Here is a 19343-nt window from a genome sequence, read left to right as displayed (position 1 = left end):
AGAGACAGAAGAGAGAGGTGGGTTAGAAGTAGTCTTGGAGGCTGTGTGTGATGTCCGGAGGCTGGTACCAGGGGGACAGAATGGGCCTGAGCGAAAGTGCGAGGCTGCTGAAGGAGTGGTGCTGATGTGGCAGTGCAAGCTTGTGCTTAATGAATGTGCCATTGGTCATGGAAAGGCCTAGGCGGTGCTGCTTCTGTGCTGTGCGGCATCAGGAGTCCTATCTAGGAAACAACATTGCCTATCGCTAAGGCAGTCCTGGCTCCTGATCCTTCAGTGTTGCTTCAAAGATAAACCTAAATGTCTTGAACACGTCCCTTCCTGGCCACCATTAGTGTTGTGTCTCCCCAAGGACCTGCTAAAGGTGGGAGGAACAGAGAAAACCTGTCGAGGGAGCCATCACCAGGGGAAGCCAACCCCAGGGCGCCTCGGTGCTGCTGTCCTTTCCTGACCTACAGCAGGGGGGCCTTTTTGCAAATACCAGGTCCTAGAATTTCATGTGTTGTTACCTGATGGTTGGGGGTGTTGGGGAGAAGCTGAGAGGAGGTCAGGAGCCCATCTAAGGAACAGACTCAGCCTCTCTTCTTGGCCCTTATAATGCCAAGGAAAATGGAAGCAGCCACAGAAAGCCATACTATAAGCCCCCAAAGGAAGATGTGTCCTGAATAGCATTGGGCTGTAAGGGGCTCAGAGGAGAAAGGGCTGCTGCTGCTTCTCTAACAGGGGGTCCTTCCTGAGGTGGGTGGTCCAGGACTGGCACAGCAGCTCTAAATGTTCTCAGGGATTCAGGCTCCCAGCCTTTCCCTGCTCCACCATTATTCTTTTAATGTTTATTTATTTTTGAGAGAGAGAGAAAGTGGGGGGAAGAGGCAGAGAGAGAGGGAGACAGAGGATCCAAACTGGGCTTTCTCTGCTCTGCACTAACAGCAGAGAGCCCAGTGCGGGGCTCGAAGTCACAAACTGTGAGATCAAAGTCAGATACTTAACTGACTGAGCCACGCAGGCACCCCCATCCACCATTACTATCATGTGGTTTCAGTCTCATGGTCATATGATGGGTACTGCAGCTCCAGGCATCACATCCAAATACCTTCTCTTCCTGAAAGTTTGTCTTTTCATTTGGGAGGAAAACCATCCGCGAGGACTTGTGCTGGCCTCTTGCTAACCCAAGCTGAACACCATGCCTGCAGGTTTCTGGCTGCATAGAAGCCTGAGAAGAGAGTACAGTGGAGGAAGGAGGGGGCGAGGTGGTTGGTGGGGGTTCAGTGAGCCAGCTTCACATCCAGGGGGTGGCGTGATGTTTTAGGCAGTTCCATCTGGATTGTCCTCTTTCTTTCAGCAGTGATGAGTACCTTGTATCTGGGGAAAGGCAAAAGGATAGAAATTAATTCTTTACCAACTGGTCCCTTGTCTGGAAATAAACCAGTGTTGACTGTTGGGCTCTCAATCCCCTAAAAAGCCATGGTGCATGAGGCTGTCAGTGCCAGCTCCTTAACAGAAAACCTGTTCTCTTTAAGGGCAGGGAGATAAGCAGGCTGTCTTATAGCACCTGTCAATGCCTTTGAGTCTTATGGTTCAGGGGCTGCCACAGGTAAAGGATGGCACATGCTCCGTGCAGTCCTGGCAGTGGCCAGGGCCCCCACACGACAGGGAGATATTGGGGGTCCTGTTGGAAGCCAGACCCGGTGCCAGGCAGCTGACTAGATGATCGTGTGCCTCCCACATCTGCATGCCACCTGGTAGTTTCGTGCTCAAAGGTTTTCTGTCCTCAAGCCCTGGGCCTGTGCCGGGACTCTCCCAGACAGGACCGCAGCTCTGGACCCACAGCCTTCTGAACCCTTCTGAAATCAGAACTTAGCCAGGCACTGGGCTTTTCACTCCAACCTTAAAGAAAGTCTCTGTAGCTCTGTGCTTTCAGGATGCACTGGACTCTGTCTCCAGAGGGCACCTTTGCTGAAACAGGAAGATTTTACAGATGCTAAGTCACCACCCCAGTGAGCATCCTTGCCCACAAGGATGGGCAGCTGAGGGAGAGAAGATTTAGCGGGAAAACCATCTTTTTCCTCCCTGTCCCTTTCCTGCCATGCCTCCCTCTCTCTCCATTCATGAGGTCCCCTGGTGCCTGTTAGAATCCCTTCAGCTTCAGGTAACCAAAACCCAGCTCAGCATGGCTTAGACAGGAAGGGTGTTTGTTTACTCACACACCCAACCATCTGGAATCTGGCAGGCTCCACGGGACAAGTTGGGCACTTCAGGAATGTCCTAAATGACCATGCCCCCATCCCACCCTGCAGCCTCCTCACCTTCCATGCAGGACAAGCCACTGCCACCGTCCCCAGCATCAACACACACACACACACACACACACGTCCTGTTTGCCCCCAAACACCTGTGTGTGAGAGCATGGGCAGATCGAGGTAGGAAGTATCCACAAAGATCCCAGAGCATCTTGTCCTGGAAGAAACTAAGACATCCTCAGAAGCAACTAGCATGGTGTTAGAAGGACTCCTGGGCTGAATAGACAAGGCTCCCACAGGACAAGAGGGACAGTAAAGATCATAACTGGAATGAGTAGAAATACGACAAGGATTGTTTAGTCCACAAATTCATAATGATACTTGGCAAAAGACTCACTTTTCACCTCTACTTGGTGCCACACATAACTTTGGAAACTGGTAAATAGCAGGAAAGTATCAGCCCAAATCCTGCATTTCCTCAGTGAACTGGTGAGGAGACTTTTCTCTGAGTTGAGATATCTCAGTGTGTCATGAAGGGAGAGGCAACAGCATTCATTGTTAAGGGCTGAATTCATATGTTGACTTCCTAACCCCTGTATCTCAAGGATGTGACTGTATTTGGAGACAAGGCCTTTCAAGGGGTAAAGTGAGGTCATGTGGGTGGACCCTAATCCACCTGAGTGGTGTCCTTATAAGAGATTAGGACACAGACACACACAGAGGGGAACCACAGGAGGACCCAGGGAGGAGACAGCCATCCACAAACCAAGGTGAGAGACCTCAGAAGGAACCATCCCTGCTGATTCCTCGACCTTGGAATTCCAGCATCCAGAACTGTGAGAAAACACATTTCTGCTGTTTAAGCCATGCAGTCTGTTGTTGCTTTGTTATAGCAGCCCAAGGAAAGGAATACAGACAGAATGAGAATACCAGTCTTCAAGCCCAAGTGAATGAATGGGTGAGTCTAAACACAAATCAGCAAATACCATAAAATATGGTTAAAAAAATTTTAAGCATATCTTCAGAGTTTATTGGCAACAAGGAACAGTCCTGTTGACTCCCACCTGAGACCTTGACCCATCAGCAGTGTCCCATATGTTTATGGAGTGTCTTTCCTCCCAGGCCACATACATGGAAGGTGGAACCCAGCTGTGACCTCACATCTCCCCTTGACACACACACACACACACACACACTACAGCAGGCCAGCTTGGTACCTGGATGGAGAGGCATTACAAAGCTTGTGAAGGACTTCTGCTTCCACTGAGGACCAGTCAGATCCAATGACATCTTACTTTGGCTTCCAACCCAGAACCAGAGCTGATGAGAAATCAACAGTGGAGAGGAAGGTGCCCTGTGCACCCCTAATCTTCCCATTCCCCACAGAACCACCATATCCAGAAGGAGGGCATGTCGGAGCTGGGAAGAAGGTCAGCCGGCCCAACCCTGGCTGTGCCCTACACAGGAGGGACTCATATAGGTCACCTGGACAACCAGGGGCATAGGTGGGACTTGAACTAGGTATCCTGACTCTTACCTGGGACTTCTTCAACCTCTGTTTGAATTTTTTTTTTTTAAGAATAAAAGGAAAAATAAAATGCCTACTGGAACTTTTATAGAGGGTAGAAAGGAAAATGCCTGCTCACTGGTGAGAGACCAAAGTGTGCTCCTGCATCTTCCGGTGGTCTTGGTCCCCAGGAGAAGGCCAAGAGGAAAGGTATGGCCTAGGGATCCCCCCCCCCCAGTTTCTTCTACCATCCCTCACCATCAGGCCTGTCTCTTCCCATAGCCTGGACCCAATGCCGGGGCAAAGAGGTTCCCTCTCTCATCACACATGGCTACCAAGCAGATGCCAGCTGGAGCCAGGTGCTCTGAGCAAGGGCAGTGTCTGCATGAAGGCCTGGCCATGGCCGCTCCTGCTATGCAAGCTGTGCATTAACACTTCCCTTTAGAACTTCCTTCTCTGTGTCCTGATATCCTTCCTGACTAGTGTTATGACCAATAAATGAAGGGTTTGATTACTCCAGGGCAGTTCAGTTAGTCAGCATAAACTATCACTCAACACATCTGGGTGAGGATTGACTGTGCAAACAGTAAGTGGGGGATGCAAAGATCAGGCAGCACCTACCTGCAGAGCCTATGTGGCCACATGGGGAAGAACCCTGGGACCAGGAAGACCCCAGGGATTCGGCAATTTGGAGGGGAAAGATGAAGGTGCCGCCCAGAGGAGGTGGTGTTTTGCAGAGCAAACACACATGGCAAGCCCAGCAGAGCCCACCCTAAGCAGGGATGTGCCCTGGCTGGCCCTGGCCCTGGTGAGAAGCCTCCTCAGTGCAACAGGGGAGGCCCAGGTATCCAGAGCTGAGAAGGAACTGACATGTGCTCTAAAAGCCTGAGGATGAAAGGGCATCACTAAGTGGAGAAGAGAAGGGGAGGGCATCTCTTGTGTATGGATCCCAAGGGTCCATTCAAACAACAGAACTTCTGGGTTCAGTCTGTCCAAGCTGGACATTTCTGGCTCAGTCCATCAGCATCACCTTCTTGACCAACAGATGCTGCATTCAGATCCATTAGTAGTTGACTAAGTATATGTGAGCTCCCTGCCCCCTCAACAGCCAAATGCCTGTACGTGGGGACCCTGGGCCCCATTATAATGGATGGTGGATTTTTAAAATTTTTTTCTGCAAACTCTAGTTAAACCAGGGCCTAGTGGATATTTGGAACGTAGCTAATCCTCACAATTCCACTCCAGGGAAAGAGGGGTCATCCCAGTGGCAGTCCAGCAGAGCAAAGGGCAGGACTGCCATTTACATGGTTGATGGCATGAAAGCTTGCCATGGATGACACAGATTCCTGGAAGCAAGATCTGGCCCGAGGTCAGGGAGCAGGCTGTGGGTGGGCTCCAGCTTTCTCATGTGCAACCCTGTGGGCCTGAGCTGCAGGGATGTTCTTCAAGAATGCTTATATGATGGCACTCCATTCCTGGCACTTGTAACCAGGACAGGTAAATGGGTGTACACCTAGGGTTGGATTTCTTCCTGCCCAGGGGCAGGACCCAGTGGCTGCTGGGTCTCAGGCATGGGTCCAAGCATAGCAGAGCCTCACCAGCAGACCTGGGCTCCTACAGAGATGGCTCAGAAGCAACCTCACACCTCCTGGTTTTCCACTGTCAAGCATGGCTTTCACACAACCACCATGGTGTCCTACCTCACACAAAGAATAAAGAGGTTTATACTATCATGTCATGAGAAATCTGATGACCAGCATTTGGTTGATTTGGAACCTGACATTCGTCAAAGACCTAGGCCCTTTTTGTCTCTCCACTCTCCTTGGCCTGTTGCCTTTTGTCCCATAGTTGTCCCTCATTGGTCAGATGACTATTGCAGCTCCAAGCATCATATCCTCACACAAAACATGGAGAGATCAGAAAAGACCCTGGCCCTACTTTGTGTTGCTTTTAACCAGGAATCTTCCAATTGATTTCCTCTTACATCTCATTGAGCAGATTCTGTTCTAGGCTTTGTCTCAGAAGTCATAGAAAATGAGTCAACCATGAATGCCTTAGAGCCATCCTGACCCTTCATGACAGTCCCAGGAGGTGGGGTCTGTTAGTGGGAACAAAGGATGGGCAGCCAGTGGTGACTGCTGCACCTCCCCATGGCCCTCAAAAATTTCTACCTCTCCCAAGACATTTCTGAGAGTCCTCTAGCAAGACACCTCTTAGATGGAAGATTTATCACACTTTGCTTTCCATTTTGCATTTTCCCAAACCTCATCTCCCATGCACTATCTCCTTTGACTTTCACAAAACTCTGAAGTTTAGTGAAAGTGGGACAGAGGTCATCCCCAGTCCTGCTCCCTCTCTTGACCCACCCAATAGGGCTGTGGCATGAACTGAAGTCCTGTGTCCTCTGACAAAGGAACAAAATCTATTCAATGGAGAACAGAGAGTCTTTTCCACAAATGGTGATAAAGCAATTTAACATCCATAGGCAAAAATATGAACGTGAACCTAAATCTTAATAATATAAACATTAGCTCAAAATGAATCACAGAATAAATGTAAAATGCACAACTATAAAATTTTTCAAAGAAAATATGGGGACCCAGAGCTAGGCAAAGAGCTCTTTGACACAAAATCATAATCCAAAAAAAAAAAGAAAAATTGATTAATTGGACCTCTGTTCTGCAAAAAAAAAAAAAAAAAAAAAAAAATTAAACAAAACAACAACTGTTAAGAAAATGAAAAGACAAGCTATATATTGGGGGATAATATTTTAAAACTACCTATCAACAAAAGATTTGTATCTAAAATATGTAATGAACAGTTAAAAAACAATAGTTAAAAAATCCAAATTAAAAAATGGGAAAAAGTCATGAACAGACATTTCACCAAAAAGGATACACAGGTGTCACATAACAACATTGAAAGATGTTCAGCATTGCAACCACAATAAGATATCACTACACACCTATCAAAATGACTAAAATTTGTAAAAGTGATAATACCAAATGCTGGATGTAGAACAACCACATCTCTCTTGCTTTACTTGTAGAAATGTAAAACTCTGGAAAAACAGTTTGGCATTTTATTATGAGACTAAACATCACTTACCATATAACCCAGAAATTATACTCCTAGGTATTTATCCCAAAGAAGTAAAAATTTGTGTCCACACAAAACTGTATACCTGAAGGTTTGTAGTAGCTTTATTTGTAATAGCCCCAAACTGGAAACAACCCAATGTCTTTCCTGGATTAACAAACTATGGTACATACATCCTGTGGAATCCTGATCAGCAGTACAAAGGAATAAAAATGATACATGCAGTTACTTGGGTGAATCTCAAAGAAATTATGCTGAATGAAAAAAGTCAATCCCAAAAGATCACATACTATATGAGTCCTGTTACATAGCATCCTTGAAATGTCCAAACTATACAGATGGAGATCGGATTAGTGGTTGTGGATCTTCAGAGAAAGAGAACAAGTAGGATGTGTGTGTGCGTATGTGTGTGCGTGTGTGTGTGTATATATATATATATATATATATATATATGAGGGGTTTATTTTAGAAATTGGCTCACACAATTCTGGAGGCCAAGAAGTCTCACCATCTTCCTGCCATCTGCAAGCTGGAGAACCAGGAAAGCCAGTGGTATAATTCAGTCTGAGTCCAAGGCTAAAGAAGTAAGGGACAATGGTACAAATTCCCATACAAGTCTGAAGGCCCAAGGAGTGGTAGCACCAATGCCAGAGGGCAGGAGGAGCTGTATAGCCTAGCTCAAGAAAAGAGAGCAAATTCTTCCTTTCTCTGCCTTTTTGTTCTGAGTCCTGAATGGATTGGATGATGCCTGTTCACACTGGTGAGGATGATCCTCTTTTCTCATTCTACCAATTCAAATGCTAATCTCCTCTAGAAATAACCTAAATATGTTTTATTCCATATCTGGGCATCCCTTAGTCCAGTCAAGTTGACATATACAATCATCCACAGTGGTGGACAGGGATTAGGGACAGGAATGAAGTATTAAAAGGAAGTGAGTGTGTTTATAAAAGAATAGCACAAGGGACCCTTGTAGTGATGCACCTATTCTGTACTTGATTGGAGGGATTACCTAAATCTACACATGTAATAAAATTGCATAGAACCAAATAAACACACACACAGAGAGAGAGAGAGAGAGAGAGAGAGAGACAGAGAGAGACAGAGACAAAGAGAGATGACTGCATGGAAAACTCATATAAACTTAATACACTCAGTGGAGTGTACCAAGGTCTATATCCTGATTGTGATATTGTACTCCAGTTATGCAAGATGTTAGCATTGGGGAGCACCTGGGAGATGGATAGATAGGATCTTTATGCATTATTTCTTACAACTGCATTTAAATCTACAATCATCTAACAATGAAAAGTTCAGTATTCTAAAATGTCTTAGAATATGAACATGTATTGACTAGCCAGCATATTAACAGCTTAAGAACATTTAAAAGCCTAGCCTACCATTTATCCTAACTTCTTAAAATATGGATTTGGATAATCTGTTGGTTTTTTATTTATCTTTTCCAAGAGCCAGCTTTTGATTTCACTGATTTGTCTACTATTTTTCTGTTTTTAGTTTCATCAATTTCTGCTCTAATCTTTATTGTTTCCCTCCTCCCACCTGAGTTTAATTTGCTATTTTTTTTTTTAGTTTCTTAAACCAGAAATTTAGATTACATACCTGGAACTTTTCTTCTTATCCAAAATAAGCATTTTAATGCCATAAATTTTCCCCTAAGCACTGATTAGCTACATCTCACAAATTTTGGTATGTTGTATTTCCATTTCATTGTGTTCAAACTATTTTTCAATTTCCCTTCAGACTTCCTCTTTGACCCATGGATTATTTAGAAGCATGCTTTTTAATTTCCAAATAGTTGGGGATTTTCCAAATATTTTCTGTTATAGGTTTAACACTTTCATTTAGTAACGGTCTGAGAAAAACTTTTAATGATTTCTATACTTTTAAATTTGCTAAGGTTGGCTAAGAATGTGTTATATCTTGGTGAATATTTCGTGTTCCCTTGAAAATAATGTGTTCTGCTCTTGTTGCATTCTATAAATGTCAATTTATTTAAGTTCTCTAATGATGTTCAGGTGTTCTGCATCCTTGCTGACATTCTGTCTACTTGTTCTGTCAATTACAAAGAGAAAAATGATGAAGTCTCCAAGATCCATAATGGACCTGTTTCTCCTTTCATTTTTGTTAGTATTTGCTTTTAGTACTCTGAAAGCATGTCATTAGGAGCATGCACATATGTAGGATTGTGATGTTTTCTTAGACAATTGACCCCTATATCATTGTGTAATGTTTCTCTATATTTTTGGTGACAGTCCTGGTTCTGGAGTCCACTTCCTCTAACATTAGCGTAGCCACTCTAGATTTTTATAATTAGTGAATATCTTTTGGCCTATCTGTGTTTTTGTGTTTAAAATTAATTTCTTGCAGTCAGTAGAATTGAGTATTGCTTTTTCTATGCATTCTGACAACTTTGTCTTTTAATTGGTATTTTTTGACCATTTATATTTAATGGTATTAACCATATGGTTGGATAAGTGAGTTTTGGGTTAAATTAGTTTCTTAATGGCTCCATTTTATCTCCACTATTGACTTATTATGCCCCTGTTTTTCATTGTTACTTATTTTCCTGATTTACAGAGTTTACAATAAACATCTTTAATTAATTAGATTCTATTTTCAAGTAATATTCTACTTCATGTGTTGTGTAAACTTTATGACAGTTTATTCTCAATCCCTTCCTCCCATTCTTTGTGCCATTATTATCAAGCATTTTACTTTTACATATGCTATAAACACATAATACACTGCTGTTCTCTTCACCTTAGTTTCTTAGAGCAGTTGAAGGAAGAAAAAATAGTTTTATTTTCACATTTATTTATTCTGTTTTTATCATTTTTCATTTCAGTATGTAAATCCAAGTTTCTACTGGTAGCATATTCCTTCCCCTTAAAGAATTTCCAATTTCCTTTAATATTTCCTAGTCCAACATATATACATATATTTTTTCTAGTGCAGTTCTGTAGGCAATTAATATTTTTCCCTTTTTGTTTGAGAAAATGTCTCCTTCGTGTTCAGAGATATTTTTTCTGGGCATAGAATTATGGATTAGTAGTTTGTTTTTTTCAGCATTTTAAAGATGTCACTCCATTGTCTTCTGACTTACCTGTTTCAACATGAAAAGTCTGCTGTATTTCTTATCTTTGTTTCTCTGTATGTAACATGTCTTTTTTCTGTTGCTGCCTTTAAGATTTTGTCTTTGGTTTTCAGCAGTTTAAATATGCTAAGTATAGGGATATTTTTGGTGTTAGTGGTGCTAGTTTCCTGCTCTTTTTTTTTGTTTTTGTTTTTAGTTTTTTGGATCTGTGGTAGTATTTGCCATTCAAAGTAGAAACGTTTGTCAGCCATTATTTCTTTAAATATCCCTTGTCTTATACTCTCTTTTCCTTCTGAGATTTCACTTTTACAGATCTTATGGTGTTTGGTATTGCCCCCGAGCTCTTGGATATTCTGTTCTGCATCTCCCCCCACCCAACTCTTTTTTTCTCTCTGTGTTTCAATTTGGGTAATTTCTATTGACCTATCTTGATGTTCACAGATTTCTTTTCTCAGTTTTGTAAAGTGTAGTGATCAGCCCCTCAAAGTCTTTCTTCATCTCTCTTACTGTGTTTTTGTCATTTCCAGCATTTCCATTTGATACTTTCTTATCCATTTCTTCTCTCTGCCGGAAAGAAATTAACCACTAATTATATCCACCTTTTTTATTAGAGTATTCAGCTTATTAATAAATTATTCTAAATTCCATGTCACAGTTTCAACACCTGTGTCATATCTGAGTCTTATTCTATGAAATGCTTGATCTTATTAAATGTTGGCGGTGGGGGGGAGTTCTTATCTTTTCTTATACTAGCAGTTTGGTGAAAGTCAGACATATTGAGTAGGATAATAAAGACTGAGGTATATCATTTTGATTCTTGGAACTAAGTATGCCTTTCCTTTTGCTAGGTCTTTAGTATGGGGTTTGGATCAGTCTAGTCAGGACTTGAGGTAGGTTTTGGTTTCATTGCTGCTCTGGTTACCCTTAATGTACTCAGCCTTCAAATTTTACTAGTGATATCTTTTGTTTTGCCAGAAGACTTTTCTCACTGTCTGCTACACCCTTTCTCTTCTCAACTCTTGTCCCTCTTCTAGCATTAAACTACTATTACTTACAGCTTGTTAGCCTGGGTGTGAAAGTGGGACCAGGAAGTGTGATGTTTTTGTTATTCTAATTAAGCTTCTGCCTTAGGCAGGCACTGTGTCCCTGGATCTTAGAAGGGGGATAACCTCCCCCAGATGTACTTCTGGGCTCAGTACATGTTCCTGCCCCTCCCCTAGGGAACAAGAGGGTTTTTTTTTTCTTATTTCCTCCTCCCACCCCAAGCTTTACTAAGGAAAGACCCCAGTCCCTAAGGCCAACAGTGTTCTGCCCTCACAATTTAAGCTTTTGTTCTGTAATATAGACAGGAGAGAAAGGTCTGCGAAGGACGCTTTCTCAGAATTCTTGCCAGTGTTTTTGTGAGCACCAGGTTGGGTCCTATGGAGAGGGGTTTACAAGTACATTTTAATTTCCCTTATAATCTGTAGCCCCCAGGCTTCTAAACATTCTTTCACTAGGCTACATTCTTCCTTTACCAATTTGTTAATTATTTTAGCTGAATTCTTCTTACTGTAGTCCAGCTGAGTCTGCCCCAATGAAAGTCATGTCTGTTTCTCTTTGTATGTACCCATCTGTCCTTAGGTTTGGAGTTAGCTGGTTTCCCTGTGACTTCTGCTCTCTGATGGATTAAAGGAAAGTTGTGAATCTGCAGTTTGTCTGGCTTGTTATTGTTGTTGTAATGATAGCACCATGCTGTCCCAGAAACAGAAACCAGAAGTATGAATTCATTTTGGAAAATAAGTACTAAAAATATGTCAAGGCTGTTTTGAGATGCTGTCTGTGTTTCCAGGTTAAAAGATAGGACATGCTTTTCAAAGAAAAAAAAAAAAAAAGTTTGTGGGCTTATTTTGAAAAGCTTTTGCTGTTCCTGACATTGCCACCAGAGGGCAAGTTGCCACATCACTACATATCTATCTCCCTGGGTGAGGCCCCATTTCCAATTGGGAAAAGTGAATGTATAAAGTGGGAGGCAGATGCATCTAAAGCAGCTAATGCTTGTGGGGAGGGCCTGTTCTCAAGGTCCTCCTGGCTTGTGCAGCTATGGGTTGGGCTCTCGGTCCCTGCAGCCCTGGCCCTCACACACAGGCCAAAGCTGTACCCTCTGCAGAGAATATGCCTTTTGTTAGCCCTGGCAAAGAAGGTGCCTTTTCTTGCAAGCAGGCATGTCCTTAGTACCTTTCCAAGTACCTCACCCCACTAAGATTCATGCTGAGAGGCTGCCAAGACCCTGCTAGGTGATCAGGTCTAGCACCTTCAGGTGAGTCCAACCGTCTGCCCAGCAGGAGGCAGCGCACGGAGTCAGTTCCAGTCCAGCCATTAAGGGTACAAATTTCCAGGAGCCCTGGTAGGGAAGAGATAGGGAGTAGAGGCTGAGGGGCATGTGGATCTTTAGCTGTTTTATCTGACATAAACCAAAATCATAGGGAGAGAAGTGTGGTTCTCCTGCAAATAAAGTCTAAAATAGGTGTTCCTGATTGGCAAGTGGGGAGTCAGGAGCTCACCCAGCCATCTTGTAGCACCATCAAGTTTCAGCATACAGGAGGATGAGGGTGTGGGGGTGTGGAGAGAACGCCACCCACACCTAACCACATTGCCCAGCACTTCCCATAGTGTTTCTGCTCTCATGCCATGGGTGCAACTCAGCACCTATTCCCTCCTAAGTGCTGGGGGCTGGGAATTGTAGCCATGGCTGGGCAGACATCTCCCAACTGCACTTCTCCCTGAGAAAGGAGTGAACAGCCAGTCCCAAATTGCCCAAGTCCTACCCACAGTAACTACTTCAAACAGATTATTGTTCTGGAACAATATTTTCCATATTTGTATGATTTTAAGAACCACAGAGGATGCTTACTTAAAATATAGTCCTTGGGTCTTTTTACTGGACACTGGTTTGGCCATCTGCATGGGGGCCTGGAATCAGTGCCTTTACCAAGCACTCTAGGGAGGTGCAGTACCCTAGCGAGTGTCTACGGAGGGATCCACTACCACCCCCACCCCAGCCCAGTGGATAGGAAGCTAGGCCAACTCCATCTCTGCTTTTGTGTTGAGTCATGGAACCGTGGGATGGGCACTGCAGCCCTCCCTGAGTGTGACTGCCCTGCAGCTGAGCCCTGGGAGGAGCACCCTGTGTGTCACAGCCATGTCAAGGCAGAACCCGGTGGCCTGTAGCTGGGGCACACCAAGCTGTCCTTGACCAACCAAACCAGAACACAATACTTCCAGTCTCTAGCCACTTTAAACAGAACGCCGTCACCCCTCCACCCCGCTCCCCCAGCAAAGCTGTGTGTGCTTTATCTGGGGGTGGAGGATCATTTGTGCTCACGTTTTCTCTTTAGCAACACTGGAGGGCAGCAGTGAGTCAATGTTTGCAATTTTTTATTAGAAAGTCAACTATTAATGGTATTCAGTCATAGATTTTATTTACTTATTTGACTTTTTGTTCTTGCCGTGGCACCCTTGCCATGAATCATGGGAAATGACACCAGGCTCATGACCAGTACGGGGGTGGGGGCAGAGCAGCAAGGAGGCAGAAGTAGGGTAAACCCAGGGGAGGAGCAAGCTGTTCTCACTGGGCACTGGGTCCCACAGCAGCTCAGAAGCTTCTAGCAGATCCAGGCAAACCTGTAAACACCCCCACTCCGCCCCAGCCTGAGATGGGCCAAGACTTCTCCCAGCTGGGCGTTTCACTCGGGAGTGTTTGTGATGAATGGATCCCTGGGTGAGGGCGAGTCTCTCCTCGCTGCAGTTTCTGCCTACACGCCTACACCTACCTTATTTCCTCAGAAAGGCTTGCCCTAGAAAGGCTTGCCTTAGCTCCCCTCAGTCTGCTGTTTACTCTTCAAGGTACTCACCACCACCTGACATGAGATTGTTACCTGTGAGCTCCCCCTGGCCAGGAGCCACGAGATCCTTGGGTTCCCTGCCCCACCCCCCATCCATTCCTTGAACTGACAGATTTAATTGAATGAGTTCACAAATGAACAGATTGGTAAGCAGACCTTACTTGTCTAATTTGCACACTGAGAGGTAACCAACAACCTTACTTGTCTAATTTGCTTGGGTCCCTCCTCAGAAATAACAGAAGCAGTAATAGGTTTTATCGTCCGCTGCCCAACCGGGGTACCTGCCTTCTGACAGACCCCAATTGTCAGCAGAGTCCAGGTGAGGTCTCCAACTGCTCTTCAAGGTCCACAATAAACACGAAGTGTTTTAAACTATCACTAGTGATTTTGACACCTGTGGTCTTAACGCTCCTGCTGGCACAGATGGCACTGTGAGTCTCCATTCGGTTTCCTTAATTAAGGAGACACCTGGTCTTGGAACTCCCTTTCCTGGCTTCCTGGGGGTTGCTGGGGCCTGGAGCCTCTCGGCCCGCCCGGGGGCCACCTGGCACCGCGTCTCTCTCTTCTGTTCCAGCCGTGATCCCTCTGACGGATTCGGAGCACAAGCTGCTGCCTCTGCACTTTGCAGTGGACCCCGGGAAGGACTGGGAGTGGGGCAAAGACGACAACGATAACGCCCGGCTGGCCCAGTGAGCCCTTACCCCGTGCCCCTCCCCCAACGCCCTAAAGGGCCGGCTGTCGCCGGTTTCCCGGCGTGGGCCGGGCCGCCCTTGCTCCTCCTGGGACAGCTGGCGTGCCTGCGGGCGGGGTGCGTGCGGGCGAGCGCGGGCCGGCTGGGACGCGTTTCACTCCGTGTTCTTCTTTCGCCAGCCTGATCCTGTCGCTAGAAGCCAAGCTGAACCTTCTGCACAGCTACATGAACGTGACGTGGATCCGGATCCCCTCGGAGACCCGGGTGAGCCTGGCGTGCGCCCGGACCTCACCAGCTGTCTGGGTCCTGGTCTCTCACTGGCCGCCAGCGCGGGCGGGAGGGCCCACCCTACAAACCTGGAGGGGGCAGGGCTCACCTACTCCTTCCCGGCCTCCCACACCCGGCCGCGCCCCGCCCCGGCGAGAAGTGTTTCGGGTTTACCTGATGCGTGTGTGCACGCGTGCTTGCGTGCCTATACGTAGGCGCGCACCTTGGTTAGGGGATGTTTGGTTTTGTATGCGAGTTGTGGTTTCGAGTGTTTTGTTTTTGTTTTGTTGTTTTTGTTTTTTTTTTTTCTCCAGAAGCAAAGGAATAAACACACCCACTCAGAAAACAAACTGTAGGCAAGTCGCAACACAAAACTATCTCTGCCGACATCGGAACACGATGTGCTGCGGCGGAACGGAATTAATTATAAACTGTGTGGGGGTCCTTGGAAAAGCCAGGGAACCGAGAGCGCGCAATTCCTCAGCGCCCCCTCCTGTTCTCCAGGAGGCGGTGGGAAAAGAAGACCCCCCAGGGAGGGTCTGCTCTCTCCCCCCTTCCACATGCTAAGCACGATTCACTCTGATTGATGTTTTTGTTACCTCAGTAGTGAGCCCTCAAAGAAAGGGATTTGTAAAAAAGAGAGAGAACTTACAAATTGGTCCTCCTCAGACATCAGTATACTTGGCTATGAAGTGGAGCTCATAAACTACAGTATTAAAGGAGTGACACGAGGAAAGAAGTAAGGTGGTGCCTGACACAGAGTCAGTAGCCAAGCCAGGCCAGGCACTGTTCAGGATGTTTTCATACATCAGCCTTTACCTGTATGCCATCTTCATAGGGCTTCTGGAGGCAGGTACTGATATCGCATTTTACTGAGGACACAAGGGACAGCTGGTGGCAGTCTGGCTCCAGAGTCCTGACTCTTAACCTCTACAATGACCTGTCAACTGCCTGGATTCTAGCAATGTTGCTGCGGGTGTTCTTTCCCAGCACACACATATGGTGTGAAGGCAGCAGCTGTAGATCTAGAAATCAGGAGGCTCTTGGGCTAGGACACAGCTCTGCAAGGCAACGAGAAGGGCTCCCTGCCAAGCCATGGTGGCCCCCGTGTCAGATGCAGGGCCTGGCAAGAACACTTCCAGCCTCAGGGCATTTGAGCCACTGTTCCTTGCTCACTGGGTGCCAAACAGTGGGCATTCCCAGCACCAAGCACACCTCCCTTTCCTGGGCCAAACCCCTGAGCTTCTGCCCTTTTGTGTCACTGACAAATCCTGTTGAGACCTCTAGCTCCTTCCAGACCCAGGAAAGAGTGGGAACAGGAAGGAATTTCAGAATATAAAGTAGGGAGAGCTGGTTCCTGATTCTTCTGGGTGATCTGATTGCAGGAGGTGTCTTGGACCTGCTTGGGAAGGGAGGGGACAAAACTGAAATGAGGGAACAATGGGGCCTTCTCCAAGGCTCCTCTCCTGAAGGACAGGAAAAGCCCATTCAGAGGTGGGCACCAGTTCCTGCCACTCAGCTGCTAGTGTGAGATCCCTGGTCTTCACCCAATGATGCTGTCAGAATTCTGTCTTCTCACACAAGGAGGAATCTCCCACAAGGTCCTCTGCATGCATTCATCTCCTTTCTCAGGCTCCCCACCTACCCCATAGTCCTGGACCAGGTGTCCATACCTGCCTTGCCTTCCTGACAGTGAGCCTTATCCAAGGTGTTCACAGAGACCTTCTCACACCCGAGACCTCTTCTGGGAACGGTAACGTTTTTCCTGCTAAGCCCAGGTCCCGTTTCAGAATCTTCAGTTTAGCACACCACATTGCCAATCCGAGAAAGGAACCCCTAGAGTAAAGAGATTGGTCATGACCCGAACTGCTAAGGGGGTATTTGTTCTAAGGTAAGGACAAAGTGTCTGTCCCCTGCCTGTAGTAAACAGGTAAGACACCTTTGTAGGAGAGACACCTACAGGCGCAGGTGAAGTGTCATCCTTACCAGAAGGCCTCTAAGTCTACAGAGGCCGGCCAGGACCTGGGTCTGGTCGTAGACCAGCCTCCTCAGGGCTAGAAGGGCAGAGTCTGGGCATGGTGATTCTAAAATGTGCAGAGGCCCCGGGGCTGTGGGCATGTGCACCTTGCCCAAAATCCCTGCCTCGGAGTTCCAGGCTACCAGCAAACTGAGCTCACCAAAAAGGCATCCTGGATGGGACAGTGAGATCCCAACACAGCAGCCTGTGGGCTGGGATGGTCTACCTTTGTCGAACCCACGTGAGATGGCTCATCTCTAACCTTCTTCCTCTCTCGACCTTCCTCTCCCCCCCACAGGCCCCTCTGGCACAGCCGGAATCCCCAACAGCCTCTGTGGGGGAGGACGTGCAGTCCCTGGCCGACTCCCTGGACTCGGACCGCGACTCGGTGTGCAGCAATTCCAACAGCAATAATGGCAAGAATGGCAAAGACAAAGAGAAAGAGAAGCAACGCAAGGAAAAGGACAAGACCCGCGCGGACTCCGTGGCCAACAAGCTGGGCAGCTTCAGCAAGACGCTGGGCATCAAGCTGAAGAAAAACATGGGTGGCCTGGGAGGTCTTGTGCACGGCAAGATGGGCCGCGCTAACTCCGCCAACGGCAAGAACGGCGACGCCCCCGAGCGCAGCAAGGAGAAGAAGACCAAGTCACGCAAGGGCAGCAAGGAGGAATCGGGTGCGTCGGCGAGCACGTCTCCGTCGGAAAAGACCACGCCGTCGCCCACGGACAAGGCGGCCGGGGCGTCGCCGGCCGAGAAGGGCGGCGGGCAGCGGGGCGACGCCTGGAAGTACAGCACGGACGTGAAGCTGAGCCTCAACATCCTGCGCGCCGCCATGCAGGGCGAGCGCAAGTTCATCTTCGCCGGCCTGCTGCTCACCAGCCACCGGCACCAGTTCCACGAAGAGATGATAGGCTACTACCTGACCAGCGCGCAGGAGCGCTTCAGTGCCGAGCAGGAGCAGCGGCGCCGCGATGCCGCCGCCGCCGCCGCCTCCACGGCGAAGCGGCCGCCGCGCAGGCCTGAGACCGAGGGCGTGCCGGGCTCCGAGCGCGCCTCGCCAGGCCCGCCGGCCGGGCCGCCCACGCAGCTGGTGCTCAAGCTCAAGGAGCGCCCGAGTCCCGGGCCGGCGGCGGGCACGCGGGCGGCGCGGGCGGCGGCGGGCGGCGCGGCCTCCCCGGGCCCGGGCGGCGGCGGCGCGCGACGCGCTGGCGCCAGCGGACCGCTCCCTGGCCGCAGCCCGCCGGCGCCGGCGCGCCAGAGCGTCATCCACGTGCAGTCGGCGGGCGCGCGGGACGAGGCATGCGCGCCGACCGTGGGCGCGCTGCGGCCGTGCGCCACGTACCCGCAGCAGAACCGCTCGCTGTCGTCGCAGAGTTACAGCCCGGCGCGCGCCGCCGCCCTGCGCACCGTCAACACGGTCGAGTCGCTGGCGCGCGCCGTGCCCGGCGCCCTGCCCGGCGTGGCGGGGGCGGCCGGCACCGCCGAGCACAAGTCGCAGACCTACACCAACGGCTTCGGCGCCGCGCGCGACGGCCTGGAGTTCGCCGACGCCGACGCGCCGGCCTCCCGCTCGAACGGTGAGTGCGGCCGCGGCGGCCCGGGGCTGGCTCAGCGGCGCTGCCAGCGCGAGAACTGCGCGTTCTACGGGCGCGCCGAGACCGAGCACTACTGCTCCTACTGCTACCGCGAGGAGCTGCGGCGGCGGCGCGAGGCGCGCGGGGCCCGGCCCTGAGTGCGGCGCGCGCTCCGCCAGCTTTTACCATAAAGGATTTCTTTTCCATTCTGTCGGTGTCTTTTTTACATGCCCTGGTCAACCGGAAGGCCGGCGACTCCTCTGTCAGTGCTGTGTACGTGTTTGGTCAAACGTTCCTAATGGTGCCTGAACCTACACTGACGCCACTCAGGTAGTAGACGGATAGGAAACAAGTCATACTGTTGGAAGTGGGTGTGCTAGCTAGCATCTGCCTCGTACCTGTGGAAACTCAATAGCCATTGCAAGAGTATTTTTGTTCCTCAATAAGAGAAATAAAGAAATTTGCAGCCCTTTGTTTTTAGAAGGGAGTGTTTTACATTTTTTTTTTTTTTTTTTTTTGCTTTTTTCTTCTCCCACCCCCGCCCCCCACCCCAGCGACTGACCTCCTCCATGTAGCGGTCACACGTGTGCGGTCGGTACCACCCAGGGTCAAGACGCAAACCCGCAGCCCGGGACTGGGGTGGCGACTGTGCTGCGGGCTCACACCTGCTTCCCCTCCCGAGTCCTCGGAGGACAGGAGACACTGTGCCGCCCCGCTGATAAGCTCTGGTGGTCACGGTGGCCCTTTAGGAATACGCACCTCCATCTCATAAGCAAAAGCTCCTCCCACTCACCCCCCTTCCCACCCCTGGCCCGAACAACATTCACACTGCCATCAAAGCCGCAGGCGTCCTGGGATGGGCACCGAACAACCTACCTCGCAGGGCGGGGTGAGGGGTAGTGATGGCCCCCGGTGCCGGGCAGCTGAGGTGACAGGAGCTTTCCAAAGACACCTT

At 48.5% G+C, this 19343-nt stretch overlaps 1 protein-coding gene and 1 long non-coding RNA gene across 3 annotated transcripts in view; one reads left to right on the top strand and one right to left on the bottom strand.

Moving 5' to 3' along the window:
- The window catches only part of OTUD7A (OTU deubiquitinase 7A), a 370683-nt gene extending 352089 nt beyond the window's left edge, over positions 1–18594 (top strand). For both annotated transcript variants that reach the window (XM_045448891.1, XM_045448890.1), the window contains 3 exons: positions 14414–14528; positions 14710–14794; positions 17113–18594. In XM_045448891.1, the coding sequence (XP_045304847.1) occupies positions 14414–14528; positions 14710–14794; positions 17113–18546 (1634 nt within the window). In that variant the 3' untranslated portion in view covers positions 18547–18594. The remainder of the gene's footprint in view (positions 1–14413; positions 14529–14709; positions 14795–17112) is intronic.
- LOC123582608 lies at positions 1303–19116 on the bottom strand. Its single transcript, XR_006704478.1, has 2 exons — positions 18951–19116; positions 1303–1356 (listed from the first exon to the last, which is right to left on the bottom strand). It is a non-coding gene; the product is annotated as an uncharacterized LOC123582608 (long non-coding RNA).
- Positions 19117–19343: the final 227 nt, after the last annotated feature.

Source organism: Leopardus geoffroyi, chromosome B3 (assembly GCF_018350155.1).
Source record: "Leopardus geoffroyi isolate Oge1 chromosome B3, O.geoffroyi_Oge1_pat1.0, whole genome shotgun sequence".
Lineage (NCBI taxonomy): Eukaryota > Metazoa > Chordata > Mammalia > Carnivora > Felidae > Leopardus > Leopardus geoffroyi.
The sequence above is the reverse complement of the archived record's forward strand: the minus strand, read 5'-3'. Positions and strand labels throughout refer to the sequence as shown.